We start from the raw sequence: 11,423 nt of genomic DNA on the forward strand, positions 1-11,423 counted from the left end.
TCATGTGCATAAGATGCAATTCCCTCTTAGAGAAGAGTGTTTTCTATGAAGAGAAATATTGTGATTGTGCCTCATGAAGATTGAGAGGCTTGCTTCTTGTAAAGAAGTGGTTCTCATTAAGATATTGGATTGTTTCCCTTTTTTAGTGAAATAAAGTCTCGTTTGCTTTCAAAGTTGTTCTCTTCCTAGACAATGGTCTAGTTAGAGTCTCTTTCTAGACAGTGGTCTAGTTATGAAATAGAGATGAGAGATCTGCATAGTACCGTTTGGGAGAGCGGGTTTAAAAGGATTTGCTTGATTGTATTTTTGTCGAGGTTTGTTCCAAAATCTTTGATGTGACTTTCATTAGTATAGTGAATTTATGTTTACCGTACCCGTGGATGCAGCCATTTTGGAGTGAACCACGTGAATCTTTGTGTTTTTGTTGTATGTATTTCATACTTTATTTCTCATACTTTATTTGTCAAAAATCAACCCGTAGGGTTTAGAACTTCCATGCACAACATGTTGGATTGGCTTCGATCGCGGGAAATGAGTAAAAGAACGTGGCTTGTTTTCTTGTGGGGCGGGGGGGGGGGTGGGGGAGTGAATGCAAAAGTAAATAATAGTGGAGATTAGTAGTGTAGTTTAAAAAGTAGGAAAAATTATGTCCATACTGTATTAAAATACTTAACTATGGATTGATTACAATTTTGTGGAACTATTACATGCTATTACAAGGTCCGATATTTGAACATCGGACTGACGTTTTTCTTTAAATGAAAATGATTTGATATGGCTGCTGCTCTATCAAAATATGCAAAATCTAAGCTCAAAATCCACCAAAAATTGCAATTTCTAGCATTAGATGACCTTCAAATCGATCATCTCAACCATTATGGTTGTGAAAAAAATAAGATTTCAAAATCTAAAAATAGTGTGTAATGTAACATATTATCTAGATTGTACATTTCGCCCTAAAATAAGTGTTCATGGATTTGCGAAATCTACACCATTTTTTGAACTTCAAATTTCATGGTCGGTATTGGAAATTGATTTTAGAGCCATCATAGAGATTTTTGAAGCCCAAAATTCTTTCTGGACTAGAATTCAAAGTGGGGATTTATTTTGTTTTCATAAAGCCCAAGCCTTATAGAAATTGCATTAAACCCCATGCCCCTCTTTTTTTTTCTATTTTGCCCCAAAGTCTGATGTTCCAAATATTGGATTGTTTATTCATTTATATATTTATTTATGGTTTTGAAGTGTAGGGATATTGAAAATATTGGACCGGCCATCCCTCATAAATTTTTAATGCACATGGTAGGGTAGTCAAATGCATTGTTCGCAAAATTGTCCGATCTAACTGCTAACCGCTCGGTTAGATCGGAATTGGCCAGTGGCCGGTTCTGGTTTTGGGCAGTTGGGGTGATCAACCGGTATTTAAAAAAAAAAATTAAAAAAATGTATATAAATTATCAGGAATAAGGAATTTGACTTGTAATGCATTTTTAAATATTATTTACATTATGGTAAAGATTAAAAATTGTTTTGGTCATTAATACTCACTTTTATATTTTCCCATCTCTTTTAGAAAATTTTAAAAATAACCATTGAAAAATATGAATTAGGTTAAAATCCATTTTTTCATGTTTTGTTTTAATCCTTCTTTATATGTTTTTCATATTTTAGTAGTTTTTAAATTTTTTTTATTTTTTTCAACACTTTTTTTGCCGTCCGGGACTTGCCCGATTAGAGCGGTTGAATCAGCCGGTTTATTGGTTAGGTAGGTTAAACCGCTTCTAGGCCATGTCCGGTTTACGGTTCGGGTTCGATTTTACGAACACCGGTCAAATGTCTACAATATCGGATCGACTGACTTAATGTCTTAGGTGGTCCACGTGAGCATAAGGACCCTGGTGTACAAGGAAAAAGTTTAATGTTTGACAAAATTTCGAGAAGTCTAAAAGCTGAGATAAAATCATTTCAGAAAAGTAAGAGTGCGCTCATGAGATCAAGGAAACGAATTTTTTTTTAAAAAACAAATGTTGGTGGTGTGGGTTTTTTTTTATAAGTTTTGGTCCGATGCTTTGAGTACCGGACTATATACTTTAAAAAATAAATACAAAGTACAGGGCTGTGCGAGGATTTAAACTTCAGATTGGTTCCTATCTTTCAAAAAATTTTAAAAATAAAATATAAAAGTGATTCGATGTTTTCAACATCAAACCAAAAAATAAAACGAAAAAAAATTAAATGGACCTTCACATGAATTTTCTATAAATTTGAATCAATCCGTATCTAGCATATTAAATGTGGCACAAACGTAATTTTTTCTAAAAACATTGGGAATGGCATGTGCCTATGGGGATATCTATAATTTTCCCTTGTTTTAATTGAATTTTATCCTAGAGTGCTAGAATCATAATTTGGTAGTACTAGGATCCATCAAATACCCTTAATGGACCTAACCAATTTGGTTCCAAACAACCATACAATCTTGTTTACTTATTTTATTGAGTATATATATATATATATACTATGAGATCTTTTATTTTTTATACAAGAATGTCACATCATCTTCAGTCATTATATTTAAAATTTGGACAATAAAAACAATGCACAAAGTTCAAATTTTTTTTTTATTGAAACATACCCTTAGCCGATGGTTAGAAATAAATGTGATCCCCTTTGTCAAAAGTAAATGGTGTACTTTCCCTATTTTATTTATTAAATTATGTATTTAGTTATTTACTCAGTTTCTCTTTTTTTGTTTTTTGTTTTTGGCTGAAGAGATGAAGCTGTTAGTTTTAATGAAAAAAAGGCAAGGACTTTGTCCTTTACAATGTGGCTCCCCATATTAGACAAATTCATAGTTGAACTGCAGCTTTCACCTTCTCTGAGAGGCCTTAACATATTTCCTCAAAATGGTGTCAAAGCTCTCCACCTGTAACTGCTCCAAGTTTTCATGGAGGGAAGTGTTCCAAATCCCACTTTACCCCAAAGTAAAAGAAGCTCATCGAACAAAACAAGTAAAATATGGAGAAAGTTAATATGAGAGTGAGGCTTTAAACAATCAAATTAAGATTTACCTCAAAATTCACTAGAAGAGGTTGTTTTGATGTTCAAAATCCCTCAAAAATCGATCATTTTGACTTCATGATATACAAACATGAGAAAAATGGGTTTCAAGTCTTGGAAATAGTGCATCGAATTTTTTGGACCATCGATTTTCAATAGTTTTCAAGTGTTCATAGATCTGATCTACACTGCTTTTGAAGCTTTAAATTTTATAATTAGCGATGAAAATAAATTTTCAGGCCATCACAAATATTTATACTATCAGAAACAACATCTTTCGACATCATTTGAACGTGTGTCTTACTTTGATTGTTTAGGGCCTTAGCCTAATACAAATGACACCTATAAATTTATTTATTTATTTATTTTACTTTTTTTTGAGGTAGTTCAGCAAATAAGAGTTTCCCAAAACAAAATAGCTTAGCTACTTACACAACTAGCCGAATTTTTTAGTGACCTAGGACCAAGCATCCTGTAACAATGTTATAGGGGTAAAGATGTCATGAGTCCTAACCAACCACTCCTATGATTATTTTTGGTTTTGGAGGAATTAATCTTATCACAGAGTTTTTATTTGACAACCACTTTTAACAATTAAATCCACCCTGCTATCTTTCACCTTCCAAATGCATATGGTTATAATCACTGAAAGCATGGGATGTATAAATTATTAATATAATTCCTATTGTTGTTATTTAGGTTACGAATATAAGAGATTGTTTACAAAGAGACCACTTATGTTTGGACTCGATTTATATGCGGTCAAGCCCGTATATCTAGAAATGCGTGCTTATTAATAAATTTATTTTTGAGATGGATTTTGGACTTAATTTTTAAGGACATGTAATCTAAAACATTGAGATCATGAATATCAAAAACTAAATAAATTAAAAAAACCTGAAATAATATTTCTAATAAGAAAATATTTGGACCGTTAGTTTCCATTTTTTTTAGATGGAACACCTACTTGCATCCATCTTAAAGATAGATGCTTTACATTTTTGGACTGTATATATAGTTATGCGTTCCAGCCCGCATCAAACAATTTTCCTTGATGTTTTGTACATACAGGCCACAATCATTCTTGTCCCTTAAATTCCAAATTAGGTGGTTGTAAGAGTGTCGTAAGTTCCAAAAAAAAAAAAATCTCTTGAACTTTGTGACTTACCCCAAGCCATTTAATTTGACATCTAATGAGTGAAAATGATTGTGACTTCTATATTAAGAAAAAAAAATAGTTTTTTTTTTATCCCTGAATATAATGCAAGCACTTGGTTTTTTACACGTGGCTAGTACCTTCCCAGACATCTGATGTCATCAAACAACGGCTTAGGAGTGCCATTTTCGCTTTTCTGATTGACCTATAGAGGGTAAGTTGCGCCTCAATCGTCTATTGTTGACATCGGATGGCTCTCGAGGTGCTGGGCATACTATGGTAAACCCAAATTTCTAGTGTGAAATACATTTCCTTGTTATTATTACTAAACAACTATTGTTTGTCTTTAGTCAACGTGATTTGCGAGCAGGTACAAGTATTGAATTGTTAAAAAGGTTTACAACTACTCTTAAAAATATGATTCCACTCCCAATATTAATAAAAGGGTGCGGGTTGTATAGAGCCCACCTTCAAATAGTATCGAGAAATACGGTTTCAATATTGGAAGTCTTTTTTATGGCCTTAAAGTATATTTTCATATTTAATTATAAAATTTTAAGTTTAAAAACTACTGTAGATCAAGTAAATCTATGAAAACTTGCAAATCTTGATATCGACGGTCCCAAAATACGTAATAAGATGCACTATTTCCAAAACTTGAAATCCATTTTTTTCTAATGTCCATGCATCTTGATATCTAGATGATCAATTTGAAGATATTTGGGTATCAAATCAGCCTCTTTCAGTGAAATTTTTTAGGTGGGCTCTATATAAACTTTTTCTTTAATAAAAAGATGTAAAAATATTATATAGTCCTAAGAAGCATAGCCAGAATTTGCTCCCTCCTATAAAATCCTATGTTGATACCTAGAACCCCTCAACCTCCAACCAACGTCAAGGGGAAGAAGAAAAATAATAATAGTAATAATAATAATAATAATAAAATATCTCCTTGTATATGCCTGAAAAAGAATCAAAAGAGGATGTTGACCATTGGTTAGATTTGAGTGTTTAGAAACTCAAAAAAAAAAAATTTGTTTTTTTTTTTTTTTTGGAGAATATTGATCTTTTAATTTGGAAGCCAAAATTTCAGACCGGAAAAATGCTCCCAGGTAGCTCTTTTGCTCGAGGGGGTCAGTGTACAGTTTGTTCCCCTGAGAGCAGGCTGTGCGCTCTTTAAATTGTTTGTAGAATTAGGGACTAAACCTAATATGGTTGACTGCTTTCCACATGTGTCCATCTGTGAATCATTCAATTTCAAACCATCCTTGCATGAAATCATCCAAACAAGTGTTTGCACTGGGGGAGGCTGAGGGTTCGACATATTTAAGATTAAAGAAACATAAAAAGGGATCAGTACCTAGTTAAGTGTGATACTAAAGGACAGCTCTTTACTTGATTTTACTATAGATATTTTTATTAGATCATTGTATTTGAGTTTTCTTTTTTTTTGGTAGTACAATAGCAGGAATTGAACTTGAGATGTAGCACTGCTGACGCCAACGGCTAACCTCTTAAACCCAAGCCCGATTTCCATCATTGTAATTGCAGTTGCTCTTCGAAAAGTAAACTTAGTTGATAAAAAAGCGTTTAGTACCAAAACAAGAAATTCCACAGTTTCTTGGTTTGAATTTTGAAATGCTAAACGCTGCCTTATTTGTAAATCGTATGTGCAGAAATAGACAGAATCCTTACATGAAAAGATAGAAAATAAAAAAAGAATACGTAAAAATCAATATGCTGAAATAGAAGACAATGACCATTAAGATAGAAATAATGAATCAGAAAGGGTGTTCGGGTTCAAATTCTATATATGAACAATGAGAGAAATAATCAATCAAAAAAGGAGATCGGGTTCACATTTTATATATGAATATGACTAGATGAGATTATCTATAATAGAAAAAAGAAGCAGATATAGATCAGGTTCCTTCCATTTTTACTTCATTTTATTAGAAGAGTGAAGACTACATTTGCTCCTACTAAATTAATAATGAAGGCTAATAAAACTCATCATATTGCATACCTCGAGAAATCAACCTACCCCATAAGAACCAAACAGCCTCTCAACAATTTTCACACCACCCAAGGTGGAGAATACCGTATCCCTATTTAACATATGGAAAATTGTTTCATGCGGGCTGGACCGCATGATTACATATGTGGTCCAAAAAGTGTAAAGCATCCATCTCAAAGATGGATACAAGTAGGTGTTCCATCTAAAAATAATGAAAACTAACGGTACAAATGTTTTCTTATTAGAATTATTATTTCTAATTTTAAAAATTACTTATTTTTTCATCACGATCTCCATGTTAGAGATTAATCAAGCCCAAAAATCCATCTCAAAAATCAATTTATTAATAGGCCCACATTTCTATATATACGGGCTTGGCCGCATAGAAACTGGGTCCTTAACATATATGGTATATAAGGTTGACCCACCAAGGTGGAGAATGCCATATCCCTAAACATGGCAGAGCTGCCATCGAGTATAGAGAAGAAGGGGTTGTTTAAATTAGTTTTAACTTTTCATTGTGTGGTGTCTTCTTTAAGAGTTGGAGTTAGCGCAGTGCAATCTGCTGATTCCACATATGGCTTCACTGAACTTCCTCTACAAAGTCAGAATTTGGATGTCCAGAGACCTTACGATGTACCAGTGGAGCAACGCTTTAGCTTTTGTGGTGGTGTCTATAGATTGTGGGTCTTCGCCGACGATAAGCCACACACCCCAACTAGCCACACGAAGCCCCGAACCGAGATCCGTATAAGTGTTAGTATCGATGAGCAATCTGTTTCTCATTTGTATTCTTCAGATATTTAGGCCTTATATAGACAAACGATTTAAACATGAGTGATACAAGTGTCTTCCTCGTACATTAGATAATAGCTTTAGGAAGTGTTCCATGCTCCAACTAGGTCTGTTTCTCTCTCTCATCTATTTGCAAATCGTCGCAAAATGCTCCGAAGCCTACTAAATAAAAACAAAGACAAGAAAAAGAACCGTTTTATATTAGTTTTCAAATTAAAAGGAGCAAATTTACCTGATCACCGGAGCTTGGACTTAATTAAGACTCAGTTGGTAGCAAGAAATAGTGTAATACATGGTATAACGGGGGTTGGTAAAGACAGTTCTATGAGCTTACAAAGTCTGTAAGCCAGTCTTTGAGTTCTTGGTGGCAAGAGCAGTTGGGTTCTTACTATGTCCATGGTTCAAAATTAGCTAACCTACCCATGAAAGCATTACCCATACCCTTCATTTTGCAACTTGATTCATTAAGATGGGTGTGAAATTGATTTTCTGAATTAAAGGTGTGTGGTTTGGTTCCTTGGATGGGGATCTCCTTTGTTATGCTATATTATTTTATCTTTAGTTGAGTATTGATATTAGATAGATTGGTTCTTTCTATCATGAATAAACCACGACTCAGGGATAGGACTTAGCCCATGGCTGAGCCTAATAACGTGGCTGAGTCTTAATTACTTGGCTTGAGTCAGGCCGAGCCTGGCCAGCCAAAATGTGATAAAAAATAAAAAAAAAATAAAAGAATACTACAAAAATAGAAAAAAACTTTAAAGTAAATTAAGCAGAACACATCTAAATGAGAATAAAAACAGTAAAAAACTGGATTTTGAAAAAATCAATTTGTAGTTGAACGTAAGGAAAATGTAAAAGTAAGCATTCATGGCCAAATCACTTGCCAAATCTCTGCCAAAATGATTGAAAACATAAAAAAAGTTACTCGGACTTGCTAGGGTGGGGAGTCCGAGTTACTCAAGCAAGTCCAAGTTAGCTCGCCGAATTTTTCGACACCGGTTTCTATTGATTTTTTCTTCGGTTGGTTTGACAACATTCTCAATGCAAGTTAATATTTTGCTTGAATCACACCTACTCGCATCCTATTTTAATACAAGGAAAAGTATATAATAAGACCATTTGTCTTTGGTATAAGGTATTCACAATTAATCTTGACCACTGGATGTGATATTAGATGGATGCAGTTATTTCATTGACCAAGCTCAAGCTTCAAAAGAATTCCTGAGCTTTGTGATACATCCAAGCTAGCAGATTTCACATCGGATGGTTGTAAATAATTGTGACTTCCTTGTATCAAAAGTTGATGGTCTCATTGTATACAATCCCTTAATACAAAGGTTTACATATCCATTTTTTAACAACTGCACTAAAAGTTATTTGAGCAGGGATACGATTATTCCTCGGGTGTATGGCAATTTGAAGGCCACGCTTTCGTTCCCAATCGGACAACAGGCGTTGCCATCATGCAAATCCTACTCGCAGCGCACGGCGCAACGACGTTAGCGATCACAGTCTCCAATGGTCAGCTCATGTATTACCAATCCCAAGTCTTGGATTCATATATTTATGATAGATGGTTCAAGCTCAACGTTATTCACGATATGGATGCACACAAGGTTATTGTTTTCATAGATGGAGTTCAAAAGTTGGAGGTGATGGATCGAGGAGGCCATTCTCATTACTTCAAGTGCGGAGTTTACGCTCAACGTAACGGAAGCTATTACATGGAATCGCTGTGGAAGGATATCAAGATTTTTAAACTCTTAATGCAATGAGTGTGGGATTTTTCATTTTCATGTTTTCCATGAATATGTACACAAATGACAATAACAAGACATGGTTGGTAAGGATTTGGGTTCCAGATTCAGAGTTTTGAAACTCAGGCTCGGGCCAAGGACTGGGCCTGGGTACAAGCCGAGTTATTCACTTGAGTTTTAAAAATAAATAAAAAAACACTAAAAAGAGAAAGAAAGAAAAAACAGGAGACGGGGTATTAGCCATGTTCTTAGGCACTTGGCCTCCTTTTGGCCAGGAGCCGGCTTTCTTTTAACAAGTCTTCCCCCTCTCTCTCTCCAATTGTCAATCCCTTTCTATCTCATCAAGCGGAGAGAGACAGACGGTTATGTTGCAAATTAGAGAGAGACAATAGAGAGGGATTGAGACAAGGAAATGAGAAGGGTTAGAGAGAGAAAGAGAGACTTAGTAATTGGGCCAAGTCCCGTCACACTGATCAAATTATTTACGTTCATGCAAACTGGATGTCACTGGCAAAGGACGCGATTAGCATGTGGCCAGCCACATTTTTTAAATATAATTGATCTTAATTTTTATAGAATATATAATATTTGACATGGAGATCATGAATATGAATAAATAAATAAAATTTGAAAATTAAAAATAATAATTATATTAAAAAAAATATTTGAATCATTAATTACAATTATTTTTAAATAGACCAGCCTTAAGATGTATGCTTTATACCTCTGGACCGCATATTGTATACAGCCTGCCTGAAACAAAAAGCCTAAAGGGCCATCTAAGAGAATTCTTTGATCTCTTTCCTTTTCAGACCTAGTGGGAATGAAACTATACAAGTAGCATTTTGAGGGCACGTTTGGCAAACTTTACCCTACTTTCTTCTGCCACGAGTCCATTTCCAAAAGGGTTCATGATAGCTCTACATCTTGTCAATGTTCATATTTGAAGGGAAGAAAATGGACAAATTCAATTACATATAAGATTTTATTAGAATATTTTATATACTAAGAGGAGATTATTAAAGATATTTATTTTTTTAGGTTATTGAGAACAACGTCGAATTTTTTAAAATTTCATTCATACCATTTTTATCATTTGTTTGCATTTTTTAACTAAAATACCCTTCACAATAGTGTTGAGTCTGTGAAGCTCATCATGGTTCAAAAGTGTGATGGTCATAGAGGGTTCAAACCACTTTTCTGTTGGGTTTAAGTCTTCACAGTTCAAGCACAACCGTGTTGTTAAGTTACTATTTGAACCACCGTGGTATTTGTAGAACTATGATGGTAACGTAGACCATCAGGGTTAGTTCAATGCTAACCACGACAATCACACCACGGTGATAATTAGATGATAAAAAATATGAATGAGGTTTTAGAAAATTTGAGGTTTTTTTTTTTAAAACAGGGGTGATTTTGACTTCCCTCTACTAAATTAAGATGAAATTTAGACATTCGTAATTCTCAATCAAATGCCCATGAATAATTTTAGCAATAAATTGACAAAGATATTTCTAAAATATTTAAAGGTATTTTGATCAATTTATTATTTTATATTATGACACACGTAAAATCTCATACAAATCTAAGACGCAAAAGAAATAAAATAAAATAAATAAAAATACCAAAATACAATCATTGTAACCAGTTCTCTTCTCATCTAATCTAAACCATTTAAGGAGGGCTTGAGCACTTGAGCATCTATGTTTTCAGTCTAGTCGTGCACACGTGTACACAGAGAGGACAGGAAATCCATAATCAAATTATCTATAATAAATTATCAAAAATATAATAATGCCGTTTCTATAAAGCATAGGCTTTATTAAAACAAAGTAAAACCTCATCTCAAATCCTCATCTGGAAAACATTGTACCAAGAATCTCTATGATGACTTCAAATAAATTTTCGAGAACTAAAAAATTAGAAGCTAAAAAATTGGTACAAATCATGAGGATCCATGAACACTTAGTTCTAGGGTGAAATGGACCGTAAACATAATATAACATACACTATTTTTAGGGCTTGAAATTCCAATTGATCAAGGCTGAGATGATTGATTTGAAGGTTTTCCTAAACCAAAACAACTATTTTTTATGAGTTTTAAGATAAGGCTTTAATTATTTCAAAAGAACTGTGGCCATGTCAAAACATTTTCCAAAATATAAAAGGTATATAAAATATGTGAAAGCAAAAGAAAAAGGGTAAGTGTATTTTGCAGTAGCAAAAGGCCCTGAACACTAAAGCACCTTTATGTTAAGCAAAGCACATGAGAATGCTTTCCACTTGCAAGCGCTTCAGGTTCGCCCAAGTCTGGCTTTTCTTCACAATGCTCCGATAGTTTGTAAAGTGAAAAATCCAATCAGATACCAAGAAGAATAAATATTCTGGTGAAGATCTGTTGCTGGCTTGAGTTTATGAAAGAAACTCTTTCTAAAGCTCAAGCAATCCTGTAACAATTGCAATCGGTTTCATGGCACTTTTTGATGAGTTATGAATAAATGATAAAATTCATCAAATCAGGAAAACAGACCTGAGTTTATCTTGTATGCAGAATGCAGTTTTGAGAAACATTGTTTATGGGAAATCTGAAATCTGATTAAAAAGATGCATATGCTAGATAAATATACAGATA

General features: G+C 33.8%; 1 protein-coding gene across 2 annotated transcripts; it reads left to right on the forward strand.

The window, feature by feature from the left end:
• The first annotated feature begins 6,641 nt into the window (after positions 1 to 6,641).
• LOC18441233 (citrate-binding protein) lies at positions 6,642 to 8,824 on the forward strand. 2 transcript variants are annotated; one of them, XM_088850830.1, is made up of 2 exons: positions 6,642 to 6,989; positions 8,408 to 8,824. In XM_088850830.1, exons 1-2 carry the CDS (start codon positions 6,690 to 6,692, stop codon positions 8,807 to 8,809), a joined length of 702 nt encoding a protein of 233 aa, XP_088706956.1. In that variant the 5' UTR covers positions 6,642 to 6,689; the 3' UTR covers positions 8,810 to 8,824. The 2 variants fall into 2 exon arrangements, with proteins under 2 accessions (XP_088706956.1, XP_006851417.2); XM_006851354.3 differs by having other exon boundaries at positions 8,420 to 8,824.
• The last annotated feature ends 2,599 nt before the right edge of the window (positions 8,825 to 11,423 follow it).

Source organism: Amborella trichopoda, chromosome 11 (assembly GCF_054954075.1).
Source record: "Amborella trichopoda isolate Santa Cruz 75 chromosome 11, AtrichopodaSantaCruz75HAP2 v2.0, whole genome shotgun sequence".
Classification (NCBI taxonomy): domain Eukaryota; kingdom Viridiplantae; phylum Streptophyta; class Magnoliopsida; order Amborellales; family Amborellaceae; genus Amborella; species Amborella trichopoda.

What these genes read in the sequence shown, in the direction of transcription:
- LOC18441233 (XM_088850830.1), top strand. Translation starts at nt 6,690, where the DNA reads ATGGCAGAGCTGCCATCGAGTATAGAGAAGAAGGGGTTGTTTAAATTA. An exon ending in GAACCGAGATCCGTATAAGT is followed by an intron (nt 6,990 to 8,407) that starts GTTAGTATCGAT and finishes CTGCACTAAAAG; the next exon opens with TTATTTGAGCAGGGATACGA.